This window comes from Amphiprion ocellaris, chromosome 17 (assembly GCF_022539595.1).
Source record: "Amphiprion ocellaris isolate individual 3 ecotype Okinawa chromosome 17, ASM2253959v1, whole genome shotgun sequence".
In the NCBI taxonomy this organism is placed as follows: Eukaryota; Metazoa; Chordata; class Actinopteri; family Pomacentridae; genus Amphiprion; species Amphiprion ocellaris.
The window spans coordinates 13,248,466-13,263,273 of NC_072782.1; the positions used below are offsets into that span (position 1 = coordinate 13,248,466).

Genomic DNA, 14,808 nt, shown 5'->3' on the forward strand with positions numbered 1-14,808 from the left:
TAGTCTTTATGCCAAGCTAATTTAATCGTCTCCTGGTTTCATCTTCATTTTCAACAGACAGATAAGAGTCTTCTTCTCCATAATAACTCTCAGCAAGACACCAAATAGGTTTATTTTCCAAAACATCTGGTGAATTGAGAATGTGTCTCTTTTTAGTAGATTTTTAATTATCTTTTCTGCTCCTCCAGTTGGGCTTCTTCAAAAGAAAATCCAGGGATTACTCAAAGGAGGAAATGGCGAACTGAGATGTCCAGACACCCGGCATCAGTCGGACAGATGGAGGAGACGCCACAAGACCCACAGACACCTCAGTATTGTGACACACCGACTACCTGGAAAACACCGTGACTGTTTCTTACGTTGGCATGAACCAGATAGTGTTTGCAAATACTTCCTCACTCTTTTACCGTGCTGCTTCAAGCACTGAGTTACAACACTGAGATGGTCTCACGTACAGAGACACAGACGCTCGCTGTATCTGAAGTATTTATAAATGCTATTTGTTCCACACCAGCTTCTTTATCGCAGACATACAGTAAACATGACGTCAGGTCAAGCAGTTTAAGAAGAGGATCCAGAGGGGAGAAGGAAGACGCCATCACTTACCAGGAATCTGTTGGCAAAGTAGCATCATATATCTGTATTACATACAGCAGAATTAGCAGCACTCCAGCTTTAGAACAAAAAAGTACTCAGGTTTTTTACTATGAGGATCCAAAGTTGCCTAAGCCACCTTACACATATATAAAGCATCACAGCATGAAAGCCCAAAGCTCTAACAAGACGATATGTGAACTGTACATGTGTTGGAGCTCAGATAGCTTAAACTTTTGTTTTAAAACTTTTTTTTTCAATGAAACACTGTATCTTTTAGCATTTTATAGCAGTTTGTTTGAATTTTAACAGTATAACATGGCACATCATCAATTTCCAATTGTCTAAAGACAGAGACATATTTTAAGCAAAGGTGCAGTGCGTATGCTTTAGTTTTTTTATACTTTTAATTTTAGTTAACCGACTGTGATGTTACATGTCACCGTGGTTACTGAGGCATACAGGAAGCTGCGCCTTCAAAATCCAAAACTTTGATTGTACTGTAAATATAAGTGCTCACAAATGTAAAGCTTAAAAATGTATATAATTGTGTTTGCATTTAATTTAATGTTTTTTTTTCTTGTGATCAGAGACATGATTTCGCTCAGGTGCTACAAGTATCATGAATGACGACATTAACGTTTAACACATTAGAAAATTATCTGGCTTTTGTCACAATTTCAGAGCTGATGCAAATATGTAAATAGTGTTATATTTTGATGAAAAATGAAAGTATAATTATTCTGTACTGAAATATACACAAAGATGAGGGTTTGTATCCACTATTTTGGTTTTATTTGATCAAAAATTACATTTCCAACCCGTCGAATGGCTGTGATTTGAATGTCGAGGCTGATTGAGACGAGATTCCACCAATTTCAACCTTTTCATTTGCAAATTGTTCCCTCAATTTAGAAACACACAAGTATGTCTCCCCACTCGCCAGTTTAATCCATTTAAACAGATTCACAGGTAGCCTCCCATAAGCGGTACACAGTACCTTATTCATTCAGGTTCTCTCCCTTGTTTTTGTTTCCAGAAGTTGCACAGCTACACGAAATGTAAGAAGAGATTATATTGTATATTGAGGAGAATGTGTTCCTGATTGTTTCTTGACTTTTTTCCCCCCTCGTTGTTGTATAATAAAGCTGAGGGAAAACCCAAAGAAGAAGAGGCAGCCTTGGAATATTTTAATACTCCTCAACTCTTACTTTCCACTGTTGACACGAAGCACATGTAATAAATTGTATGTACAGAATGTGTAACTGTTAGTCGTTTTACGATTGTACGGCCACATCGGGCTTATGCACGAGGGTGGAGCTGTTGGTCTCTCTTTGCTCATTTGAGGTGGTCTGGGGTCATTTTCTCAGATCAGATTTGCTTTCGGATAATTTCTGAGGAAGTGTAAGGCACAAAGTGAGAGTTGTGAGCTCCGGCCCAGCCTTCGACACTGCTGTGAAGTCTTCATTGTAATGCACTGGTTTGTCAGACTGTATGTGTCCTCATCAGCACAGAAATGAACTGAATCTTATGTACAAAAATAAAGACTTTTTACAAAGAACTTCTTGATCCTTGTTTTTTTTCAGTTTTGTTTAAAATTTAAATTTAAAAGGCTCTGTTAATTACTAGCCTGCTCACAATCATTTTGTTAAAAACTCATTTTCTTTCTCAAAATGCAATTCATAACAGTGGATGGCAATAATTTGTGTATTTAAAGATAATGTAATTGACAGAAAACTGTTGAATAGTTTTGATAAGCCATTAACAATTAAGACATTCACGGAGCAAAGATTTGCTAAATGATCTGGTTCCAGCATAAGAAATGTGAGAATTTGCTGATTTATTGTGTCTTTATCATTTGAGATTGAAAATACTCAGTCATGAACACTGCAGTCATCAAAAACAATGGTTATGCAATCAGGTGCTAACGCCTGTGTGCATCATGTGACTAAAACAGACAGAAAAGAAAACACGGAAGGCCTAAAAGCATTGTTTTTGGCAGTACAATGCCATAGCTATTGATCTAGGAAGTTAAGTGGTTTTGGCTATTATCAAGAAAACCATGGAAAATGTCTGGATATCAAGTCTTACACTCTTATGAGCTATTTTTGTTGTTATCATTATATCTGTCCAAACAAATGTATCTTTATGAACCAGGCATTTAAAATGAACAAGAAATTGAAGAAAACAAAGGTGGTCTAAAAATGTTTTTCCATGACTGTACATACATATCACGACACTGGTAATGCTTGCATTCGCCTCGTTTGGCAAATGCCCTGCAAGGCTAAACTAAGGGCATTTATGCAAATCAGATGAGAGCCGAGTGATTTCATGTAGCCGAGCGCCGCCTGGTGTTCACCCGCAGCAGCCAGCCAGAAGTGACACTCTGGGAGGGGAAGCAGAACAAACTGTAAGCTGCTGGGGATCCATCTTGCTCGAAAAAGCGACGAGGGTGAAGGATTTTTCCAAGTTTAGTATCTCAGAAACTGTATCGTCCCCCGTTGAGCGCGCTGGGGAGCCCGAGGAGGGGCTGTGTCGCTGTTTGTAGGATGTCCCGACATGAGGGTGAGTTGATAAGCGGCTCCTGGCTACATTACCTGAGCGGCTAGCTGCTCGGCTAGCTCTGCTAAGTGCTTATTCAAGTCAGGGGGGTGGTGGAGGAGGGGGGTTATGTTGCGTTTTCCGCGGCGTGTTTCCAGGCTCGCCTCTTGACATATACATTTGCTGTCAGCAGCTCAGTTTTACACAAATGTCTCATGTTTGCTAATTCGAGGTTAGCGGCCGGAACTTCACTCAGCCTGTTCGCAATGATACGGCAGCAGAGCGGAGCTTAGCAGTTAGCCGTTGCTAGGTGCTGCGCTACCTTAGGTTAGCCAGGCTAGCTAGCAAGCTAATGCATGCTAATATAAGGAGTCGTTGGTGTAGCTATGACTTTATGTCGCTTGTTCTTGTATTTATTACCTCCCCACTTGTGAACTATAACATATGCTGGTATAGCCAGCTTCACATTTGTCTTAAATTTGATAATTTAAGAGCCCGCAGCTGTTAAATTAGCGCCATACTGTCCCGTCCAGTCCCATACTGTTGTTAGCGAATGCACTGTCATCAAGAAGACAGAAAGTCTGAGGCCTTTCACCATAAACCAGTCACTAAGTTAGCTAGCTGGCCGGCTACTGGCTAGCTGGGGTTGAATCATTAGTTGACATGTTTAATTGATTTTCAGGAAATTCGGCTCTTTAGTCATAGCATAATGTTAGCAGTTTAATCCCATCAGAAGTTAAAATCATAATGCAAACATGGGCACTGTAGTCTTAGTTAGCCCCTTTAGGACAGAGGAGCAAACTGAAATAACTTACTTTTACTTAGTCAGAGGACAACAAATGTGCTTGGTAACCCGTTTTACTGTCTTCTAGTAGACAAGCTAGTTTTTGAGATAACACCTGCATTGTCCAGGCAGCGCTCTGTGTAAATATGTTGTAAGCTCATCTAAGGAAAGAAAGCACGCAGTTTTCTGTACCACTCATACTTCAGTTTGTTTGTTTGGTTTTTTTACCAGCCTCAGTAAAATTTGCACTAAAACAACCAAACCTTTAATCAACACTTGAAGCTTATAGCTACATATTGCCAGCTGATTTGTTTGCTCAGATCAGTACTTGATTTATAAATGTTACCACCCTGAAGATTTTTCTTTGTACAGTTTGGTAGTTGTTGTGTAGTAAGTTGTCAGATCAGTCAGAGGAAATTCCCTTAATACTTGTTTACATACTAGTCAATCTTTTTTTTTTCTTTCTTTTTTTACTTTCAAAGGAAATGTCACTATGAAGCCTCAGAAAATAACTGGTTGTGTTTGTACAGTTGTGAGGGGGTGTTTGAAGAGTGGCAGAGAATTGCAGTAATATTTGATGTGATGCCTACTAAATAGTAATTAGCTTTATTTTCTGCTTTGGTTGGGTACACTTCAGTTTCTTAATCTCTTGAACTGTTCGGTTCATGCAGAAGTAGATTTTTTTTTTAAAAAGGAAGGTGCGTTCTACCTGGAAATTAGTGATCTGCGCTGTAAATGAGTAACGAAAGCTGCAATGAAAACAGCTTTCAGATGTTTGTGTCATGACTCTTGGCTGTTTGTGAAGTTAGTTGGAATGCCAGGGTTCTTCATTGCTGGTACTTGTGGGTTGGTGCCACTCCAAAGCACATGCTCATGTAAGTGAGAGTGGACCTCAGATAAAGATTCCTTTCTCACTGTTTGTCCCGCAGACACAGTTATAAGGAATTTGTAACTTTATTGTCAGGTCCGCATGTTTGATTTCACACTATTATTGTCTGTTTTTGCAGGTGTGAGCTGTGATGCGTGTTTAAAAGGCAACTTTAGAGGAAGACGGTTCAAGTGTTTAATTTGCTACGACTACGACCTCTGTGCATCGTGCTACGAGAGCGGAGCCACAACAACAAGACACACCACAGAGCACCCAATGCAGTGTATATTAACCAGGGTAGATTATGGTAAGGACCAGGCTGAACACACACACACAAAACTTGCATGGCTTACTTATCACACACTGATGCATAATGACTGTGTTGTACGTGATGATTAGACTTTATGGCTTGATGACTGACTTATTCAACATAATCGTTAAAATATTGATTGACTACACCTAAGAGCTGCTATGTTTTGCTGTCTTCTTGCAGACTTGTATTATGGAGGAGACACCTTTTCAGTAGAACAACCGCAGTCGTTCACATGTCCTTACTGTGGCAAGATGGGCTTCACAGAGACATCCCTACAGGAGCATGTCACCTCAGAGCATTCAGAGACCTCCACAGAGGTGGTGAGTACGAAGGGTTTACAGATTGTAAATCATAGTTTTATGTACTGTATTATGTGCACAATAATATATACTTGCAAATGTATCTGCCATTCACTGATGTGCTATGTATTTGAGTGATTATATGGAGAGATTTCGTTTTAACTTTTAGTAATTTATTGCTGTTGATTACTGCCCTTCTGTCAGCTCAAAATGCATCCCAGAGTGTACATACAAGGGCATTTATAGATGATCTGTTGTCAGAAAATGACTTTTTATGAGCATCATCCACTGCTGGGTAAAGCAAGGCAAAGGGTCAAGCTGCTGCTGACTCCACTGACACCTGGTTGGCAGATTAGCAGGTAGTCTGTCCAACTAGTTATGACGAAGGGACTCTTAGAGCGCATGAGTGGAGCCATCTATAGTAGTATTTGTGCTCCAGTTTAACACCAGTGCCAACTGAAACAGCAAGTTCCACCGTGGACTGTTTTTGTTGAATTGTGTTGATGTTGCCACAGCAGCATGTAAGGATAAGGCTTAAATTTTTCTTCATTTTCTATCGCAACCACATGAATTGAGGGCTGCAACTAATGATTGCTTACAAAATTCATTATTTTTTTCATTTAACTGACACAGTTTTTCATGGTGATGTTCTGTAACTTTGTCAGCCAAACCCACAAAATGATAGAGAAATGAAGCACATCTTTAATTTCTAAGGGGATGAAATCATCGATTTTTGTCTGTCAAAGTAGTTGCAGATGTATTTCCTGTTTCTTTTAATTAATATGTTGTTTAATTTCTAAACAAATCCCATGGAAATACCATGAATAAACTTCTCCAACTTCCATACCTTTTGCCTGGCAGTCAGCCTCAAGCTGAGTAGTTCCCACTGTGGATGTAAATCTCACAAACAGCTCACTGTGTTTTTTTGACTTTTTAGATCAGCTAAGCAATTTTGTCAGCTGGAAACAGTAGTTTTAGCTAACATTACTCAAACAGGAATACTTAGCTCTGATACTCATTTGATATTTTAGTAAATAAATGTGGAAGTGACAACGAACCAAACAACTACAGGTGTATATACAGAATAATGCCAGCCACATGCTTTAAAATAATATTTTAAAGATGAACAAAGAGCGAAAAAAGTGCTAGCATGTTTCTGTGCTTATGTATGTCAGTTAATGTACAGGATGGTATGTGCTGGAGTTTTACACTGAGAATCTGATGCATACAGGTGACAGTATGATAGAGTCTCAGTGAACAAAAGAGTGTTGTTGACTTTTCTAGTGATGAGTACTTACCATCCTAATGGGCTTAATGGTGAAATGTACTGTACAAGTTTGATGTTCTCAAATGCATTAAGTGCAGATAGAATGATCGGTGTCTGAAACATCAGCAGCAGCTGTGGAGCAGACTTGAACTTACTGCACAGTATTGCTGCCTTTACAGTTATTTTTCAATGTTTTTGTTTTAGGGCTGCAGTTAGTGGTTATTTTTTGTAATCAGTTGGTCTGCCGCTTAGTTCCTCAATTAATTGTTTTGGCAGAAAATAGTGAAAAATTTCTGTCTCAGTTTCCTGCAACGCATTTTATGCTGTATTCAGATCCATTTATTGGCATGTTTGGCATAGAAAAACATCAAAGCAGCTGGAGCCAGGGAATATTTGGATTTAGTTTTGTGTTTTTGGATTGAAAAATAATGTTCTACCAGTTTATCTAATTTTTTTCTGGGTTTTCAACCCTTCATCTATCAGTTAATTGCCCAGTTTTTAAAGCCCTCTTTTAAAATATTGTGGTTAGTTGTTGGTAGGCATTGTTTCTGCAATGTGAAAGGACAGAGATTACTGCCACTTAAGTTAAAGGACACCATTCCCTACTCAAAACATGAAGATGGGCTCTGTCTCTTCCAGTCAAATATACTTGGTTGATTTCTTGCGCTCACTGACCCATGTACAGTCCTTGTACTAATTTGCAAATGCTTTGACTTTGGTACATTAAGCATTTGCTCATGACCATTCATTTAGTCTTAAAGGGGAACTCCATAGATTGTACAATTAAAGGCTGTTTACATCCATCCATCCATCCATCCATCCATCCATTATGTGATAAATTGACTCAAATATCATTGCTTGATATCACCCTGAAACTACAACCTTGAGGCACTTTTTGCTATTACTAGCATCACACACCTGAATCTCCAGCTGCTGACTGTCAAGTTGCATTGCGGATAAAGTAGAAGCCGGGTTTTAACAAGGAAAAAGAAAAAATGAAACATTATTTCTGCTTCTGCTGCATAGATTTAACTCTAAACTTTAAGATGAAAGGTAGTTATCATGCTTCATATTGATAAAAATCACACATGATGCTTGACTCTAAAAGAATTTCCCTGATGCATCTCAAACAGAAACCTCTCACTCTCTCATTTCAGATCTGTCCAATATGTGCTGCCTTGCCAGGAGGGGACCCCAACCACGTCACAGACGACTTCACAGCTCACCTTACCCTCGAACACAGAGCGCCAAGAGATTTAATATCCTTTTTGTGCCTCCACACAATTGTGTCCAAGTAACCATTGTTTTAAACGTTTAAACATTGTGCTGTTATTGAATGTTGTGACTGAATTTAACCTTAACAGTCCCTTTTCACGATGAGTCCAGCAGTGTCCGACATGTACGCAGGATGTTCCACCCTGGTCGAGGGCTGGGCGGCCCAAGGGCACGACGGACAAATATGCACTTTACTAGCGGCTCTACGGGGGGACTTTCATCCTCCTCATCACAGAGCTCCACTTACACCCCCAGTAACAGAGAAGCAATGGACCCCATCGCAGGTGAGAATCAGAGTCATACTGATGCACTGTCTGCTTAACGTTCCACACAAAGCTTTTCAAACCCAGAGAAGAGATGAATCCTCCTCAAGCACCATCAGTAGGGAAAAAACTACTAATTATATATTGTGTGAGTCATAACCATCCATTTCCATTGGTGAATGTGAACTTTTTTAACTTCTTGTACTTTGACTTTGCATCCAAAATTGGTAAAATGCTTTTTTCCACTGTTGTGTGTTGCATGCATGCCGCCCTGGTTTTTGGCATTTTGTGTTTTTCGAGTGTGGAGAAAACACATTAATTATATATATTTTTAAAAAATATCATTAACTTCTATTAACCATCACTTTGATGAGAATTATTCCTGCAAAAGAAATGGACAAACTTAATTCTTAGACCAAAAGGTACCTCAGTTAACCAACAAGTGGCTCTTAACACATACAAAAGTTAAAGGACAAACATTAAGGAAATGTGCTCCACATCGAAAAATGCTGCAATTAAAACGCAAACAAAACTGAAAACACAAATTGGAAAAATGTTAATTAAAAATAGAACTTTTGCATCATCAACATCACAAATTATATATATATATATATATATATATATTTTTTTTTTTTTTTAACACTCAGACATTGACAAATAGACGCAAAACAGTTATATTCGCCGCTGAAGTGTTCTCTCCTGAAGTGATACTTTCACATATGTGTGTTTGCACCATGTGCCATAAAAAGTAACATTCGCGGAGCAAGACTTGTAGTGCAGTTTTGGGTCATAGTTTACCAAAATGTATTTACAGTCGTTGGTCAGTAGGTACGTCACTCTGTCAGTGGTTGTAGCCATCAGCCAGCTTTGTACCGGACACATTATTTTTTCAGGTCAATGCTTCCTTCAGATTTGGCACGTGCATTCACTTGAACTCAGTTATGAACTGCTTAGGTTATGGCTGTGAAAGATCATTGTGGCCTCAGTTTTTATTAAAATCTTTTGTCCAGAGCATCGAAAAACTCTGAAGGCAGTTTCTTTCCGTTCATTCAGCGTAGGTGCTGCAACAGTCTTAAAATGATCAGGAAAACTCTGCTATCTATATTTAGCATCACTTGTTTCTCTCATTGTAGTACATCCTGTCATTTTATAACTATGTGTGCAGTGTGTACCATATGACTTACTACGTAAGATATGATTCCTAGTATACAAATGTGTTGTCTCTTTTATTTTGATCTACAAAATGCTTTCGGTTTTTGTGTGTGTGTATTTGTGAATGACAGTAGTGGCTGTGTTATTTTTGTTTGCCAGGACAAAATGTAATGTTGACAGCAGGACATGTTTTAAAGTAATCTAGCTTTCTGATGTAATTTTTAAAGAACAAAAATCTGAGAACATCGTAACAAAACATACAATGACGAGGTTTTTTCTTAAATCATGTTGATTACTCACTTTTCAAGTCCAACAGTACACGTGACCATATCTTCCAGTATTCTTTCTCCTCCTTCTGTCTGTCATATCTTCTTAGGTATCTACAGAGTAGTCTTTTGAAAGCATGATTTATTTAGAAACAAACAACACTGAAACCAGTTTCTCTTTTTTTTGTCTCCTGCAGAGTTGTTGTCTCAGCTGTCAGGTGTGCGACGTGCTGCAGGGGGCCAAATAAACTCGTCGGGGCCTTCAGCCTCCCAGCTCCAGCAGCTCCAGATGCAACTGCAGTTGGAGCGGCAGCAGGCTCAGGCGGCACGACAGCAAGTGGAGACGGGCCGCCATGCAACGCGACGCAGCAACAACCCAGGCAACACTGGCACCACCATCCCTCCACCCAGCACAGCAACTGCCAACACCGCCACTGTGGGTGAAAGCAATCCCTCGTCCTCATCCCACAGCTCCCAGTTCCTATTAGCACGGTGAGTGAGGCCAGTTTTATACTTTGGCGGCAAATCAATGCTCTCAAAAAAAAACACTGTATGCCCTGTTTAAGGTTTATTCTGACTGCAATTTGTAGCAGTTACTAGTACAAATAGCCATTTAGTAATGCTATTTTAATGAGTATAATAGTGATGTCGTCTTGCTAGAATGTTAGGTTGCCTGATTAGTTACTGATGAGACACTAATCTCTGGTAATAGTTTTTACTATTTCTTTTGAGAAACAGATATTCATATTATGTTCTCCAAGAATAAGTTTCGTGGTATTCTATATTCATGTTAAAATTAACAAATTACACTGAGTCATAGTCTTGTGTCTGGAAATAGAGCCTTTAGAGGACTATTTTCAGCTGCAGATTTAGTGTGTTCAATGATGTGTTTTTAAGTTTTTGGACAACAGCAGGGATCTATGGTAGAGAGGAATAACCTGCACCAGGCTCAGTACACACTCATTAGAAAGATCAATTTATTGTTTGTTTTGGCCGTCTCATGAGATTTCTTGCCAACAAGAAAAGTAAAGAAATAACCAGGCTTAACTACTGCTTTAAATATGTAAAGTATGAGAATATAATTAGCAGTACCTCTGTTCCCTGCCTAAGTTTCAATCCTCTAATGACTTTTGGAATATAGTTGTACGGTATTATTCCCAAAGGGGGCAATTTAGTTTGCAAGCAGCAGTTAACAGCTCAGCTTTCAAACATCCTCACACATATCAACACAATACTTAAACATTTAAGAGCAACAATTACACAACTTTCATGTCGCAGTGCAAGGCAGCACTACAATTTCAAAATTTCAATGGCTCTCCCTGAGTAGAACATGTTCAAAACAAACATTTATAATAAGACATTCTCAGAAAGATAAAGTCAAATTAACAGACAAATTAACATCAATTACCACAAAGTTCTTAAAGCTGCTGCCTCCATGCTTGCTGCCATGTTTATTTAGAATAATTCCACCATTAGGACAGCAGAGTAGGTGGAGAATAACTAAGCTCAGATACTGGTTAGAGACTTTAACCACCTCTTTTTAACAAAGCTAAAGGCTGATTGGACAAAAGATCTCAAGTCCTAGTTGGTTTTAGTACCTGTGGGGATGCTATGCTAGCCTGTGAGTGGCTTTTGTGACTTTGAAAAGGTGCTAAAGGGGATTCAGTTTACCACCAAGTATCTTCAGAGATAACTTAACTGTTGTCCACAGTAAAGCTGCTGAATCTGCAGATCAATGCAAAGTTTAACACTTGTGGTCAACCGATAGGTTTTTTTTAACAAGCGGTGCTGGTATTTAGAGAGTTGACTGTATGATATATAATGCTGATACCATCTTGTTGTTAAATTTTTCCCATCTGATAAAATACAAAAATTAGACACAAAACTACTGAACTTGAAAGAACACTTATTGAACTCTACTGTTACCTGAATTGTCTCATTTGCATCAGTTGATCTGCAGTCTGTTTGCAGTGCACTTACCAGTGTACTTAGCATCTTTTATCAGCAAATGGAAGCATCTGGTAAACATACTGATGTCTAACACCGTGTTTCCTATTCATTAATTTTGCAAAATTTTGCTGAATAAAACCTTTAGTTTATTCCCTGTCCTGATAGTAATTTCCTAGTGAATTTGAAGTGAAGCTCTGAGCCTCAGCCTCAGAACCTAACAAAGGAAACTGACCAGCTTATGTTCCTTCTGTATTTGGAGTCATAACGTGCATCACATCGTTTGAATTTATTTAAATTAATCAGTGCTGTCAAAAAAATTTACATTTTTAATCAGATTAATCACAGGGTTGCTGTGGATTAATTTTAATAAATCACGATTACATATCATTCATTTTTAAATTATATTCATCGTGTTTCATTTTGCATGAGCAGACTCAAGAAAGAAGGATATATATGTGCGTGCGTGCGTGCGTGTGTGTATATATATATATATATATATATATATATATATATATATATATATATCTGCCACTACCGGATCAACTGGCCATTTGAGCATGCACAACGTTTAGTCTACTTGGACAAACTGCCTGAAATGCGTTGCCAGAGACGTTTCAGGGATTTTGGGTCATTCCGCACTGCAGATGGGTTAATTGTGTTAAAATTTTTAATCAGGTTAATCACAATGATGGATTAATCCATGTTCAAGCGTTCATTTTGATGGCCTTTGAATTAACATTTACTATTTTTCTTCAGGTTGAATGAACCCAAGATGTCCGAAGCAGAGCGGCAGTTTCTAGAAGGAGAGCGAGCTGACCGCAGCCTGTTCGTCCAGGAGCTGCTTTTGTCCACACTGATGCACGAAGAGAGCTCCTCTTCCGACGAGGACGAGCGCCGAGACTTCGCCGACTTCGGAGCCATGGGCTGCGTGGATATCATGCCTTTAGATGTGGCACTGGAGAACCTCCAGCTTAGAGAGAGCAGCTCTACGGGGAAGGAGCCTCCGCCGCCTCCTCTTTGATGTCCGAGCATCAAGCAGACTGTGTCCTCTGTGCTGCAACTGTCAGTGATGGGCAGCAAACAGCAGCAGTCCCCCCTCCACCCCGGCCTCGCCCTCCTTTTTCCCTCCTCTATTTTCTGAGTTTGTTTTTCGGTGATTGTAATTTCAGGCCTGTCACCATATTTGTTACATTGTAAACAAAAATAAATGAGAGCAAGTGGGATAAATGTGCGAGTGCGCAAAGCAACTGAGTGAGAGAGCAAGAGAAGAGAAATATATAAATATATATAAAATATATATGAAGTTGATAATCAATCCACATAACTTTTCTTTTCTTTATCAGGTAAATGTTGCAGGCAGCTGTGGCAGACCTTTGCTTCCTGTGACATGCAAATGGCTCTCCGTATAAATACTCCACATTCAAAAGTCAAGAGGGCACAGGCGCCTCTGATGAAGCTGCTGTGTGTGTTTATGACTATTAATAAATAAAAAGTGCTTGGATGGGTTACCATAACTACTGCATGCAGTTATTTGCGGCGTGCATGATTTTTAATGACCCTGTCATTAAAACCTTTTTTTATTTAATATCCCAAAGCTTTCAACTGTTTTAAATGGTTACTTCAAATATGGTTAAATATTGAAAATTGAGTAGTTTACAAAACTGACATGCAGAAATTAAACTCTAACAATTAATTTTGTTAGATTTTTGTTGAATGAATATTTTCAAATGAAGAGATTGCAGTGGCTTCTGAAGAAATGCTGCAATGTGTGTTTCTCAGCTTCGGTTCGCCTTTTTCTCTGTGACGACTGTTTTTGAATTTGTCGACTGCGGCTGCACGCATCAGATGAAAACTAGGAACAGAAGAAAAGATGTTTCCTAGATGTTTATGTTTAGTTGTAAGCTGTTAAGGCACAGTATGCTTAATTATTTATAGACAGACGCCCAACTCGACCCAGTGCTCCTCCACACTCTGCTCATGTCAGACCACATGCTTTCGATGGCTTGTATGAATTTCTTTGCTGGATATCAGGAGCTTGAGACTTTTCCACACTGCATTTTTTTTCCTTTTTGTTTTTTTGAAAGAAGACATTCTTATTTTTTTCTGCTAAAGCTAGCACTTTCTATTTATTCATGTTTGTTTTCTGATTCTTTTGAGCCTTGATATGGATCATGCCACCTTCATGCCTATACTTTTACCCTCTATGTAAAATACAATGAGATGTATATTGAATTTGTGCGTTAACTTTCATAATGGTTCTAAGACATGGGCAGACTTTTTTTAAAAAATGTAAATTTAGAATACAATAAATATAAACTGCGCACAGCTTTTGATGAAAGCAAGAGACCACCATGCCTTTTGCACCTTGTGTTATTGTTTTCATAATTATCTGTTCACATCTTGGGAACGTTAGCAGCCACTTCAGCCGCTTTTTAACTGGTGAACACCCCTCAAGGTTTAGAGCAACAATAAACTTGTGACACTTTATTTTTAAAACCCACTATTTAGAATTGATACGGGCCAAATAATTACTGGTTTGTAACACTATGATGTGTAATGTAAGAACAGTAATTGCTCTTTATGGAAATAAGTGCAGACTTTTGTATAGACAGATAATGAATGATACTGTAGTGGAGTACAGTTGTAATATTATGAAATGTGTCTTTACAGGAAAAGTTGTAATTGTTAACACTTTTTTTTTACCCTCATACAGCTTAGCGTCTCACAAAGCTTTCATGACACTTTTATTTTAAACAATGTTAATATGACCATATTAAGTGCTAACAATAACATTGCATGTTTTGGAGTGAATGAGAAACAAAAGGAGAGTTCTGATATTTATTCTTCCAGCACCAGACAGGGTGAAGCTTCCCTCAGAGGATGGCAGGTGACCCCTCATGTAAGACACCAGATAAATCTGTTGAGGAAGATGCCCTTGGCTTTGATGGATGTTTCGACCCTGCGGTGTGTCCTCGCCTTCAGAGTGAAGCTCCTCGCAACAAAACGCGCACCAAGGTACGCCGCACACCGGCCTCCATATCTGAGCGTTTTGTCGCATAAAAACACACATCTAACCGTACAATATGCTTTCCTCAGCTGTAGCTTGTTTGTCCTTGTGTGTGTGAGGCCCTTTAGGCCAGCTGTCCTTGTCACTCTCTCATAGTTATTGTTAGAAACAAATGGTGCCCGCGGGATAGTTTTCACGACACATGTTGGGCTGCTGGTTCTTTTTAAAG

At 38.9% G+C, this 14,808-nt stretch overlaps 2 protein-coding genes across 2 annotated transcripts in view; both read left to right on the plus strand.

Moving 5' to 3' along the window:
* itga1 (integrin, alpha 1) overlaps window positions 1-2,155 on the plus strand; it is a 66,657-nt gene extending 64,502 nt beyond the window's left edge. The window contains exon 30 of the mRNA XM_023264690.3: window positions 189-2,155. Within this exon, the coding sequence (XP_023120458.2) occupies window positions 189-245 (57 nt within the window). The 3' untranslated portion in view covers window positions 246-2,155. The remainder of the gene's footprint in view (window positions 1-188) is intronic.
* An 807-nt stretch (window positions 2,156-2,962) lies between these two features.
* On the plus strand, window positions 2,963-13,924 carry kcmf1 (potassium channel modulatory factor 1). Its single transcript, XM_023264684.3, has 7 exons — window positions 2,963-3,159; window positions 4,927-5,094; window positions 5,281-5,420; window positions 7,824-7,925; window positions 8,042-8,225; window positions 9,820-10,114; window positions 12,329-13,924. The coding sequence occupies exons 1-7, from the start codon at window positions 3,144-3,146 to the stop codon at window positions 12,591-12,593; spliced, it is 1,170 nt and encodes a 389-aa protein (XP_023120452.1). The 5' UTR covers window positions 2,963-3,143; the 3' UTR covers window positions 12,594-13,924.
* Window positions 13,925-14,808: the final 884 nt, after the last annotated feature.

What these genes read in the sequence shown, in the direction of transcription:
- kcmf1 (XM_023264684.3), top strand. An exon ending in ATTAACCAGGGTAGATTATG is followed by an intron (nt 5,095 to 5,280) that starts GTAAGGACCAGG and finishes GTCTTCTTGCAG; the next exon opens with ACTTGTATTATGGAGGAGAC. An exon ending in CAGAGACCTCCACAGAGGTG is followed by an intron (nt 5,421 to 7,823) that starts GTGAGTACGAAG and finishes CTCTCATTTCAG; the next exon opens with ATCTGTCCAATATGTGCTGC.